Source organism: Vipera ursinii (assembly GCF_947247035.1).
Source record: "Vipera ursinii genome assembly, chromosome: 13".
Lineage (NCBI taxonomy): Eukaryota > Metazoa > Chordata > Lepidosauria > Squamata > Viperidae > Vipera > Vipera ursinii.
The window spans coordinates 16,526,388-16,539,861 of record NC_139526.1 but is presented as its reverse complement, the minus strand read 5'-3'; the positions used below and the strand labels follow the sequence as shown (position 1 = coordinate 16,539,861).

The following is a 13,474-nucleotide window of genomic DNA, read 5'->3' as shown; positions in this document are numbered from 1 at the left end:
AAAGGCAGAGCTTTGCAAAAAAAGAAAGAAAAAAAGAACGACTTCTCATAAGGACCGGGGGGGGGGGGGGGGGGCTCTTTATTGATCAGACCTGGGCATTTTTAAAGGCCCCTGGGCCACAACTGGCCTTCTGGCTGTGTCCCTCTGCAGCCCGGGGTCAGCTCAATTGGAAAGTTGAAATCAAATGTAAATAGGTGTGCCAATAAAGAAGAATACCTGTAGCTCAGGGTTGAAACGAGGGGGGTTATTTTGGTGCTCTCTGAGCTGGGTGGTTTCCTTGCAGACGTTTCATGACCCGACTAGGGAACATCATCAGTGCTAGAAGGGAGGGGGGCTTGTGGAGAGGAGGAGGAGAGAAAGAAAGAAAGAAAGAAAGAAAGAAAGAAAGAAAGAAGAAAGAAAAGAAAGAAAGAAGAAAGAGGGAGGGAGGGAGGGAGGGAGGGAAAGAGAAAGAAAGAAAGAAAGAAAGAAGAAAGAAGAAAGAAGAAAGAAAGAAAGAAAGAGGGAGGGAGGGAGGGAGGAAGGAAAGAAAGAAAGAAAGAAAGAAGAAGAAAGAAAGAAAGAAAGAAAGAAAGAAAGAAAGAAAGAAAGAAAGGAAGGAAGGAAGGAAGGAAGGAAGGAAGGAAGGAAGGAAGTTTTTTTCATGTAGGATGCAATTCTCGCTGTACATTTCCCTTCCCAGATCTGAAAGTTCTCTCCCCATGAGGCAGAAGTTGTCCAGCACCACAAAGCCAAAGGGATCATCAAACCTTCAGAAGAGGCCACTGGCCAGTCTCTCCACCAAATGGAAAAGACAATGCCCACAAAGCATTTGCCCAGCCAAAAAAGTGCATTTGTTTCCGTTCAAATCACGCCCTGTGCTGGTACAGAGAAAGGAAGGGTGAAAATCAGAACAGCTGGAAGAGAAATTAAGCAATAATCCACACAAGGCAAAGCTGAAGGAGGGGGCTGAGTTTGAACACACACACACACACACACACACACACAGAAAAAGGGGACGGGGGTGTGTGTGGGGAGACGCCATCTAGGTGGCTTTACCAGTCCAGGAAAAGTTTTATACTGCAAAGCAAGCACGGAGAAATATCTCAAAAATAAATGCCAGTGCTTTGTTTTTACTCAAGCCTGTTTGCAAAGAAAACGTGGGCTGTATGATTTCAGGCCTGTCTGTCTTGTGTGTATGTGTGTGTGTCCGTCCGTGTCCTTGGTGCTCTCCGAGCTTGGTGGTTTTCTTGCAGACATCTCCTGCTTGGGCAGGTGGGCTGGACTAGAAGACCTCCAAGGCCCCTTCCAGCTCTATTCTATTCTATTTAACATCATCGGTGCTAGAAGGGAGCGGGCTTTGCTCTCTGTTTATATACAAGTAATCTGGAAGTCAACGGCAGTCCCCACCGTTCAATCCTGAGCTACAGATATTCTCTTTTATTTACATTTATAAGAAGAGGCAAAGGTCCAGAGCTGTTGGACACCAAGATAAATCAGCCACCTTTGCATCACACCCACACCTTCAACGAAACAGAAAATGCCCAAAGTCGCAGGGACAAACCCCGTAGCACTGAATTAAAAAGAATTGAGTTCTGAATCAAAAAAAAACACACATGTTTTTCAGCTCAAAATGCTCCGCCAAGCTCTGTGAGTCATTCCGTCGAGATTTCTGGCTGCAGTTAGAGTTTTGCTGCATCCAGCTTCGTTGAGTATGTTAGCCGTTCGGTAACGAGATAATTGAGGTTTAATTATAACGATGACAGCAAAATTAAGTCTCTTTTCTTCCGGAGGGCTCGCTTGAGTGTTGGGAAGGGCGGGGGGGGGGGGGAAACATCAAGGAAGCTGCTTTGGCAAAAAAAAGGGAGGGTATAGATAGCTATTTGTAATTCAACTCGAGCTTTTTTGGGAGGGGAGGGGGCAGAAAGAGGCCAACAGACAGCCAATGTTAGAATTTTGACCCTTGTGGGCGCGTTCTCCCCAGTGCTAAAGAGATGGCCAAACTCTACACGTATGTAATGGAAATAAAAGAGTTACAACCACTCCTTTAGGGACAGGTTCAAAGTTTATTTATTTATTTATTTATTATTTATTTATTTGATTTATATACCGCCCTTCTCCTGAAGGACTCAGGGCCGTGTACAGGGCACTAAAAATAAGAATACAGGAAGTTACAATGGTTACTGGAAAAAAGGGAATTGTGGCCATTTTTCACCCTCATGGCTGTTGCAGCACCACACACACACACACACACACACACACACACACCATAATCACATGATCAAAATTCAGATGCTTGGCAACTGACTTGTACTTATGACGGCGCAGGGCTAACGCGATCCCCTTCTGAGAAGCAACGTCCAAGGGGGAGGCCAGATTCAATTAACAACCGTGGTTACTGACTTAAGCCTTGCAGGGGTTCCCTCAACCAGGATTGGCTGGAAAGTCCGCAAAACTCACCTGCCTCACTGTCTCGCTTAGAGAGACAGAAAAGTTGGCCTCCGCTGTGGTCCTTAAGTGGAAAACTACCCGACGCTGCTTTGAGTGCCACACGAGGGGAAAGGGAGTCGGAATAAATACATCAATCGTGAAAACTTTCCGTCATTCTGAGCTTCTCCACCACCACCACCCCCCCAAGCCTCACAAAGGGACTGATGGGCTGGCTCTCTTTCCTAGTTGAATGATCGCCATGGCAACAGCATCCCTAACCCTTCTGGTCCTCTCAGCTCAGTGGAAACGCTGCAGTGACTTGTGCTGAGACTGCAAAACGGACTTTTCAGCCGCCCGTGCTAAACATACGGAAACGGCCTGGAAACTGCCGTGGTCAGCAAGTTTGCACCCATGGTTTTGAGAGAGAGAGAGAAAGAAAGAAAGAAAAAGAGAGAGAGAGAAAGGGAGAGAGAGAGAGAGAGAGAGAGAGAGAGAGAGAGAGAGAGAGAGAGAGAGAGAGAGAGAGAGAACGAGAACACATGTGGACATCCCATCTGATGGAGCTAAGGTTAACCCTGCCAGCATCCCTCCCATCTAAGAACGAAGAGAAAGGGGTTCTCTAAATCAACTTTTTTAAAAAAATTCTTTTACTTATAAATAACTCACGGCAGCAAATATACCCAACATCCCTGGATGTGACACCACAACCTCCTCCACGGAACAAATTTTCCTAACTCTTGAGGACCTCCCCGAGCAACAACGATATGCTTCACAAGTTGAGATTCCAAAAACATTTCAGCATGGAGAAATTCTGGGGGTTTTTTTTCCTCCCCGCAGACGTCCTGGAATGTGAGAGCGCGTACAGGCGGTCCTCAACTTACAACACTCCATTTGGCAACCGTTCAAAGTTACAACGGCAGTGGGGGAAAAAAAGGGGACTTAAGAGCCGTCGCAGCCTGCCCGTGATTTACCTTCGGACGCTTGGCAACTGACTCGTATTTATGACGGTTGCCGTGTCCCGGGTCACGACCTCCTGACAAACAATGTCAAGGGGGGATAGCAGATTCACTTCACAACCGTATTCCTAATTTAACAACTGCAGCAAGAAAAGTCGTGAAATGGGGCAAAACTCACTTAACACATTTCTTCCTAACCACATTTATTTATTTATTTATTTATTATTTATTTTAATTCCATTTATATCCCGCCCTTCTCCGAAGACTCAGGGTGGCTTACAAGCTTAGCAGTAGCCTTCATTCTATGTATAGGCCTGCTTATTAGGGCTTTCACACACACCCCAAGCGGCATTATTACAAAGCCAGCTTAATTGCCCCCAACAATCTGGGTCCTCATTTTACCTACCTGGGAAGGATGGAAGGCTGAGTCAACCTTGAGCCTGGTGGGACGCGAACCTGCACTAATTGCAGGCAGCTGGTGTTACTTAAGGAGGCATTAGCCCACTGCTCCACCAAGGCTCTCACATAAATTTGGAGCTCAATTGTGGTCGTAAATAGAGGGACTAGCAGTATATCAGAGATCAAGCTGGATTAAGAAATAATGGGGCAGACTCTCAACATACGTTCGCTCAGAAGGAAATCATTTTTATGGGACTTTTATTTCCGAGGACTAGACAGAGAAGGAAGACTGCCCAAAACATCTGGAAAGAGAGAAGAAATCCGAGATCCGTGCATGTTTCCCCCCCCCCTTCCTTTCTTGTTTTAATGTGTCTTTCAGACTGAAAGCTTTCATGGTGTAACTGCTAAGAATTTTAATTGCATCGAAATCGTGAACACTGGTTAGAATAAAATACAGTCGAAGCTATTCAGAGGCATAAAATAAGACATCCACCCTTTTTTACTGCCCTTGTTTAAAACAGCCGCAGTTTTGTTAGATGCCAAAACAAGAAAGGCGTCATTTATAATGAGAATGGGTGCTAAACTATGATTTATGCTGGATCTGAGGCAGAGTGGGTCTAGCCAGAGGGTTTGGGGGTATTTGCAAAAGCTGACACTCACACCGCCAACGTTTATCGGTTCAGTACAATACTGTTTCCTGCACCACACAGTCAGCCGTTCAGCGGTTTTCCGCTGCCATCAAAATCTACAACGAAACAGCCTGATCTTTTGCCATAGACAGAGAGAAGCAGGTTCAAATCCTGAAGCCAGCTTAACAAGGGGCTTTATTTGGATAAAACTGTTTTCTCCGGATTCAACAGAAAAACATTGTAGAGCAAGGGTACAGTTTATACATACAGCAGATCACGGAACGAGTGCTGTCGCGGTGCGGTTTATTTCATTTTTCAAGAAGACTGCAGCAAATTCATCCTGACTGCGGAGTAAGCAACGGTGCCATCTAGCGGCTTGCAGCCCCAAGTGGACTTTGTGCAAATTACACACACTTTTTAATCAATACCAAAAAACAAAAAAAGCTTTCAGTGAGCAGATCCTGTTCCAGAGCTGAAAATAACACCCCCCCCCTTCCCGGGCCAGCCTGCAATCCACGCTGGCTCGGGAATTCTGGGAGTTGGAAGTCCACAGGTCGTACAGTTGCCACGCGCGGCCCCACCTGCTTGAAGTCACGGGAAAATGGGTGCGCACGCCCTATGCCGAGGTTTTCCAAACTTGGCAACTTGAAAGACTTGTGGACTTCCAAACTTCCCAGTGTTCCCCAGCCAGCATGGTTGGCTGAGGGATTCTGGGAGTTGAAGTCCACAAGCCCTAAAGTTGCCAAGTTTGGAGATCCCCACAGACCCCCACCTTGACTTGACAGCTGATCCGGAATATAATCTCGGAACGCTTTCCACAAATCGATTCAACAAAGGACCAAATGTGAAAAGCTTGGCTGGTGTTTCTTTGCATTTTGTGGTATTGAAAGACACACACACACACACCACAAAAAAGATCCATCTCCAGATGTTCCTTTCTCTCTTTTCATCAAGGTTGTGAGTCACACCACTTTGCTACCTGCCAGCTGCAAAGCTAGCCTAAATGGCTTGCGAGTTAAGCCCCACCCTGGCACCTCTAGCCGTGTCTACGTAAATCTCCCCCTGGTTGTGTCTTGCTAAGCGACCGGTCGGTTGTTTTAATAAACAGGCACAGCCTACCTTTCTGCAGCAGGGGTTGGGACAACTGAACCGCTTCACATCCATGTCCAGGAGAGCCGGGAAGTTACAAAAGGGACATCTAGAAAGCAGAGGAAGAACGAGTGAGGGGAAGCTCGCATAAAGCAAAGCGCGGAAATGGGCAGCCGCTGAAAGGCAGAGGGAACAGCCACCGCGGCCTTCCGTCGCAGTGCAGGTAATCCTCAACTTACAAACTCGGACTCTTCAAAGTTACAACAGCAACGGAAAAAGCGACTTACGAGCAGACTTAAAAGAGTCCCGAGGTGGCCCTTGGCGGCCTACACAGCCAGCTTCTGACAAGCCAGGTCAATGAGGGAAGGCAGGCTTGCTCAGTTAACTGCGTGGTTTCGCTTAACAACTGCGGTGGTTTTAACAACTGGGACAAAGAGGTCGTAAAACCTTTCTTGCTTAGCGTGGAATTTCTGGTCCCAAGCTGTGATTGTAAGTCGAGGATTAGCTGGATCTCCTCCGAAGCTCCTCTGGAGTCCATGAAGTTAAACCAGGTTGTGTTAACTCCACCGTGGGGCTTTCCGGCGGCAGGTTACTCCAAGCCCCATTTCTGTGGCACTCACTCAAGAGTTCCCATGTTGCAAAAAACCCGAATTGTGCTTTTTCTTTTTTAGCAAAACAGGAGCCAAATACCTGTTAAAACCCAGGTTAAACGCCTTCAAGGTTTAAGGCACTCCCACGGCCTCTCCCAAACCGACGCAAACCCAAATATTTTCTTCCTCCTCCCACAGACCCAAAGATTTTCCTCTTCTTCTTTCCCCCTCCCCCCTCCAAAATGAGGAGACTGGCCACTGTCAGCTGGAAAAAGCTTCCTGCCCAATGCAAAGCAAGGCTAATTCATATGAAAGTTTAAAAAAAAGAATGCTGGGAGATTGGGGGTGGGGGGAGGAAGAGAGGGAGGAAAAAATACGCTCATTGAGGTGTCCTGGCCTGCCGAAAGATCACGGGATCTGCCGAAAAGGAGGACGGCAAAAAAGAAACAAGACGCGCCGTCACACAGCCGGTTTACAGATGCCTCTATACGCGGACAAAGCTTCGCCGAGCTCCAAGAGGCCCGGATTTGACATCTCTTGAGCTGCGACGTGGACTGCTGCCACGGACAGAGCCTTGAAAGGGAGGAAGGATGCTCCTAAGTCTTCCCCCCCCCCCAATACCCCCAGCCGGGGCGCAGTGAGCTTTACCTGACCAGTTCATCCGCGCAAGCAGCCGCCACCTCCTCTTCGCCTTTCCTCTCGTAGTATTTGCAGAGGATGTTTTCCGGAAGCACTTTCTCCAGTTCGCTGGTGGGGAACGAACACGTGCAGCTCCCTTCCATGCAGCTGAGCTCTGACTGGGTTCGGGGAGGCGGGGGGGGGGGGGAGAATGAAGGAGGAAGAGGACATGGGAGGTTACAGGCCCGGAGTGAGGGATGTGCACGCGTGGTGTGGCGCAGTAGCTAGAATGCAGCATTGCAGGCGGGGGGAGGGGGGAAGAAGAATAAGAAATGATGAAATAAGGTAAAGGTAAAGGTTCCCCCGCACATGCGTGCTAGTCGTTTCCGACTCTAGGGGCCGGTGCTCATCTCCGTTTCAAAGCCGAAGAGCCGGCGCTTGTCCGAGGACGTCTCCGTGGTCATGTAGCCGGCATGACTAGACGCCAAAGGCGCACGGAACGCTGTTACCTTCCCACCGTAGTGGTCCCTATTTTTCTACTTGCATTTTTATGTGCTTTCGAACTGCTAGGTTGGCAGAAGCTGGGACGAGCAACAGGCGCTCACTCTGCTACGCGGCACTCGGGATTTGACCCGCCAAACTGCTGACCTTCTGATCGACGAGCTCAGCGTCCTAACCCACTGAGCCACTGCGTCGCTTTACCTTTACCTAACGATCAAATAGGCAGGGAGAAAAAGCTTGGGCGAGAACCCGGTGGTTTGGGGAGCTGTGTGTAAACGGGCGTCTTTCTGCATGAATCAGAGTTGCAATAAAGGAGAGAATATTTGGAGCTCAATGTTGAATTGTGGGGTCCTCACCGCTCTCTTGAGCTTGGTGGTTTTCTTGCAGACGTTTCATGGACCAACTAGGGAACGTCATCAGCGCTAGTCTGATGATCACCAGCCCTGATGATGAGGCCACCTAGTTTGGCTCAGGAAACGTCTGCAAGAAAACAACCAAGCTCAGAGAGCACCAAGGACCCCTCAAGTCCTTGGGCGTACCCTAAAAGAGAAGGTCCTCACCTTTCCAGAGCCAAAGACAGCCTCCTGAGCGTATTTTATTAAGCATTCCTTGCAGAACAGGTGTCCATCCGCACACTGGGTCAGCTCTTCAAACGCAAACTCCCCGTAGCAACAGCGGCACTCGATCAGCTGGCCATCCTGAAAAATCAGACACACACACACACACACCCCAAAGTTGAGTTCTTATCGCTGCTTTGGCCCTTGCTCTGCCTAGGAGAGACTGGGTTCCCTTGCGTGAAACTGCAACTTAGAAGGGACACCTCGGGCGTATCAAGCCTCACCCGCTTCAAAGACTCCTTTTGCCACATGGAGGAAAAGGTTTTTACAGGCCCAGTTTTGAAGAACAGAGGCATTCCAAAAGCCACAGGTGGGTTTTTGCACTTATAAGAGGCGAAACAGGACCACGTGAACCACAAACAGGAACAGATCAACATTGTTAACCCCAATAGAGCTAGTCCTTGATTTAGGACCACAACTTGCAAGGGAAAATGTGCCAGGTTTTTAAGTGAGGCATCACACGACTGCACCTGGTTTTACGTCCCTTTTCCCCCCCCCCGCCAAGAGGTCATTTTAAATGAATCGCCGTACTTCTTAAATGACACACCGCGTGATCACCGTTTGCAATCTTTTCCTGCTGGCTTCTTGGAAAACAGGTGGGAAGGCCGCAAATGCTGCAGCCGTCATAAAATCGTGCGGGTTGCCAAGGGTTCGAATTGTGACCTCATGGACGTTTTGACGGTCACCAATGCCATCACAGCTTGACGTAGCCAGCTTTTTTTTAAAAAATATACAAAGATCAATAAAATTTGTCACAGATGTCTTTCAGCTACTTACTTTTTGATACTGCTCTTCATTCATCTGCAGGGCAAGAAGAAAATCTGCATGCTGGCAAGAGGGAAAAGACACACTTAGCTTTAATAATAGTGGAAACAAAGCATCTACCTTTATTATTTGTGCTGGGAAATCCCTTACGTACTGTTTGTGTAAAAATGAACTTGTAATTTATGGTTTTGATGATTAGCCAGGATAGATTTCAGAAAGAAGAGTAATATGGTGTAACTTTAGAAAGGCTAAAATATAAGTGTATATGGGAAGCTATTTCTTTACATCTTTATATCTTGCTGTTTTAATTATTTCTTGTTATTTTAGAAAGGCTAAAATGCAATTGTATGTGGGAAGCTACTTCATTACATCTTTATATATTTATATCTTGCTGTTTTAATCATTTCTTGTTATTTTAGAGAGGCTAAAATATAATTGCATATTGGAAGCTACTTCCGTACATTCTTATTCTCTTTATTTGTATCTTGCTGTTTTAATTATTTCTTGTTATTTTCTCACTGTTAATTTTCTTATTATTTTCATAAGGGGGGGTGGCCAAGTGAAGAAGATGCTCGGAAGGTTGAGGTGCAGATGCTTCTTTATCAGGAAGCAAAGAGAAAACATCTGCTGTGACCTCCATGTAGGCATCAGGAAGGGCATCCAGCCAGTAAATGCTCAGCTCCATTCAGTCGCCTGGATTCTACCCCGAATTAAGGGATTAGGTAAAGGTAAAGGTTCCCCCCGCACATGCGTGCTAGTCGTTTCCAACTCTAGGGGCCGGTGCTCATCTCCGTTTCAAAGCCGAAGAGCCAGCGCTTGTCCGAGGATGTCTCTGTGGTCCTGTGGCCGGCATGACTAGACGCCAAAGGCGCACGGAGCACTGTTACCTTCCCACCGTAGTGGTCCCTATTTTTCTACTTGCATTTTTTTTTTACATGCTTTCGAACTGCTAGGTTGGCAGAAGCTGGGACGAGTAACAGGCGCTCACTCTGCTACGCGGCACTCGGGATTCGACCTGCCAAACTGCCGACCTTCTGATTGACAAGCTCAACGTCCTAACCCACTGAGCCACCGCGTCCCTTATTAAGGGATTACAGGGTGGTAAAAAGGGAGAGTTTTCTTATTATCAGAAATAAGCAACACATGGATTATGTTCTGCAGATGACTGCAAGAGGGTGGCAGGAATCACACCAGGCCTGATTCCCTGCCGATCTGAGGGCAAAATTATTTATTTTATGTATTCAATTTACATGCCTTTTCATCTTTGATTGGGATTCGCAGAGAGTTTGCCCAAAAGACGGGTGGCGATATACATAGTTTAAATAAATAAGAATAAAAAAAGAGAGGGGTGAAGCTTCTGGCAGGTCCAATTCTATCTCCCTCTGAATCTAGAGAATGAGAATTTGGATTTTGGTTCCATGTTTAGACATGCAATTGGGTTTTCGCTGTATGTTTGTTCAGTGAGATGAACGGGAGAAAACCCAACTTCCGGTGTATCCCGCTGAGAACGCAGCGAGCATGTTTAAGGAGAGTTGCACCTTGTTTGCTACTTGTTCAACCTACAGTGATCAAGGCCTTTGATTTTATTTATTTATTTAATTAGATTTGTATACCGCCCTTTCCCGAAGGACTCAGGGCGGTTTACAGGGTAATTAAAACAAGAAATACAAAAGTTAAAAACGATTAAAAAAATTACAACAATCCCTGAAAAAGTAAAAAAAAAAAACACAATTAAAATTAACGTTAAAATTCTCAGCCTGGGCCAGAGAGCTCGAAGAGCCAGGTCTTCAGGTCCCGGCGGAATGAACGGAGATTTTACCAGATCTTTACGTGCAAGGGGAGAGAACAAGCACCCCCATCCCCACCCACGGCTGCAACTACCTCCGCCATCTCTTTGATCTTCTGCTCGTAAAACTCCCTCTCCAGCTGCACCGGGGGCAGGAGGGAGAGCTGGTCGTAATTCCTCCAGTGGCGCCGTTTGTTCTCCAAGAAAAACATGCGCTTCTCAATCTTGGTGTCACCTGAAGCCGTAGTTTGAAAGCATGATGGGTCATTGAAAAAAAAAAGAAGAAGCAACAAATCAAATGCTTCTCTTAATAAGATAAAGAGACAAGATAACTTTTACTGCCATTTTTTTTTACCACGAACATACTGGCCCACCTTAAAAATGAAATTCATTTTTATAAATGGTTAAAAAAAAATGAAATAAAAGGGTAGGGGTGGAAATTGTACTGTTATTAATGTCCAACATACAAACCCAGACGTGTTGCTGACTAAACACTAAAGACTGTTACTGTAAAACATTAATAAAATATACATCAAAAATTGAAATTCTGTTACCTGCTCTCAAAAGAAAGTGTGTATCTGCACGTACATATATATATAACACACATAAACACATGCTATTCACACACAAACTTATATAGGTGTGTGGGCAGAATCACTTCACAACCACGTTGCTAACTTAACAACTGCAGTGATTCACTTCAGGGGCTGCCAAAAAGAAGAAGGGGATCCACCTATTCTCCCAAGCGCCCGAAGGCAGGACAAGAAGCAACGGATGGAAACTCACCAAGGAGAGAAGCAACCTGGAACTAAGGAGAAATTTCCTGATAATGGGAGCAATTAATCAGTGGAACAATTCACCTCCAGAAGCGGTGAATGCTCCAACACTGGAGGTTTTTAAGAAGAGACTGGGCAGCCATTGGTCTGACATGGTATAGGATCTCCTGCTTGAGCAGGGGGCTGGACTAGCTGACCTCCGAGGTCCCTTCCAGCTCTATTCTACTCTTAACTGAACAGCAGTGGGAAGAAAAGTCGTAAAAACGGAGCAAAACTCACTCGACCAATTTCTCACTTAGCAACGTAACAAATTCTGAGCTCCACTGGGGTCATAAGCGGAGGCCCATCTGTATTTCATTAGCGGCTTCGAAGCGACGTCCAGGGCAAGGAAAATTTTGGAGGGAATAGGCCAAGGAAGGTAATCTGGGCCCTCTTTGGTGAGTTCCATGGTGCCCACCTTAAGATTCACCCAGATCTTTCTCATACCTTCATGCTGGAACACGGAGACGCCATCTTTTCGGGCTAAAATTGCCTCTTTTGTTTTTATATTCCGTCCCCAACAGTTCGACCCGTCTCTGCAGAGTCACCAAAGAGCATCGCCCAGCAGAAAAGCGCTTACCCTGCTCGAATTTGAAGTCTATGTAAGAATACTGGTTCATTTCCTTCCTCCTTCTTCGTTTTCCGCTGGCCTCGGGAGATAACTCTTGCCATTTTTTGATGGCATCGGAGAAGGCCTAAATAAAGAGGGTGGGGAAAGGAGGGGGGAAAAAAGGCATAATCCGAGATGTGAAGATGGAAGCACGGATGTAATGAAAGCTTCCGCAGCTATCTGGACCGGGGAGGATTAAGTCTGCGTGCTCCCCTGGAAGGCAGAGGCACCTCGGGGTGGATCGTGCAGCCCACCCACCAAAATCCAGGTGCAGCGGGGGGGGGGGGTTGTCTTTGAAAGGCTGTAACCGAAGTGTCACTTTTACGGGGGCAGAACTGGAGAGTAAGTCTTCTCGAGATGGAGCTTGCAGGGATGGCTAAATTAACGTCTTTGATCAGAGGGGAAAAAGCAGGATCTACATTTATATTTTACAGTTATCTACATTTATTTTATAGGGACGCGGTGGCTCAGTGGGTTAGGACGCTAAGCTTGTCGATCAGAAGGTCGGCAGTTTGGCGGGTCGAATCTCGAGTGCCGCGTAGCAGAGTAAGCGCCTGTTGCTCGTCCCAGCTTCTGCCAACCTAGCAGTTCGAGAGCACGTAAAAAATGCAAGTAGAAAAATAGGGACCACTCCGGTGGGAAGGTAACAGCGTTCCGTGCGCCTTTGGCGTCTAGTCAGGCCGGCCACATGACCACGGAGACGTCCTCGGACAAGCGCTGGCTCTTCGGCTTTGAAACGGAGATGAGCACCGGCCCCTAGAGTCGGAAACGACTAGCACACATGTGCGGGAGAACCTTTACCTTTTACATTTATTTATTTACTGGACAACCCTTATAGATCTTTTCCATGAAATGGGGGGGGGGGGAAATGCATTTGCAGCATCCACATGGTCAGGTGGTTTATATTTAGATGCTTGGCAACTGACTCGCGTTTATGACGGTTGAAGTGTCCCGGTGTGTGTGTGTATGTGTGTGTGTGTGTGTGTGTGCGTATGTGACGTGATCCCCTTTTGCGACCTTCTGGCAAGCAGAGTCAACGGGGCAAGCCAGATTCACTTAACCACCGTGTGACTAACTGAACAATGGTGGAGACTCACTCAACAACCGTGCCGAGAAAGGTTGCGAAATGGGGCAAAACTCACTTAACGAGGACTTTTGAATTCCGGGATTTCTTTTTGAGCCCAGGATCTTCTCGGAAAGGAGTGGGGGGGGGAGAGAGAGAACCAAAAGAGGAGTAACCTTTCGTGTGATTGCATAGTGTCCCTTGAGTTCGTGGAGCGCCCACTTGATGTCTTGGCTGCTCAGCATTTTGAAGTCGGCCATGAGGAGGTCAGCAGCTTGAATGAAGCAACGTTGGTCGAGCGGATCGAGCTTGGAGAAGTCAAAGTAGTCCACTTTAGGCACCTGGAAGAGGAGGAGGAGGAGGAGGAGGAGGAGGAAGACGAGGAGAGGAAGAGGAGGAGGAGAAAGGAGGAATAAGAGGAAGAGGAGGAAGAGGAGGAGGAGGAAGAGAAGGGAGGGAGAGGAGGAGGAGGAGGAAGAGAGGAGGAAGAAGAGAAGGGAGGGAGGAGGAGGAGGAGGAAGAGGAGGAAGAAGAAAACAGAAAAGAAGTTAGGTACTTTTTTCACATAACCTTTAGCATTTTAACGCACTTCTGAAGATCCATACAGCTAGCCCTGACTTATGACTA

The 13,474-nt window shown here is 47.1% G+C and overlaps 1 protein-coding gene across 2 annotated transcripts in view; it reads right to left on the bottom strand.

Moving 5' to 3' along the window:
* RNF216 (ring finger protein 216) overlaps positions 1 to 13,474 on the bottom strand; it is a 52,200-nt gene that overhangs the window by 26,691 nt on the left and 12,035 nt on the right. For both annotated transcript variants that reach the window (XM_083373160.1, XM_083373161.1), the window contains exons 7-13: positions 13,024 to 13,188; positions 11,755 to 11,869; positions 10,455 to 10,594; positions 8,586 to 8,636; positions 7,752 to 7,889; positions 6,721 to 6,869; positions 5,513 to 5,591 (exon numbers count right to left, since the gene is read on the bottom strand). In XM_083373160.1, coding sequence (XP_083229286.1) covers positions 5,513 to 5,591; positions 6,721 to 6,869; positions 7,752 to 7,889; positions 8,586 to 8,636; positions 10,455 to 10,594; positions 11,755 to 11,869; positions 13,024 to 13,188 — 837 coding nt within the window. The remainder of the gene's footprint in view (positions 1 to 5,512; positions 5,592 to 6,720; positions 6,870 to 7,751; positions 7,890 to 8,585; positions 8,637 to 10,454; positions 10,595 to 11,754; positions 11,870 to 13,023; positions 13,189 to 13,474) is intronic.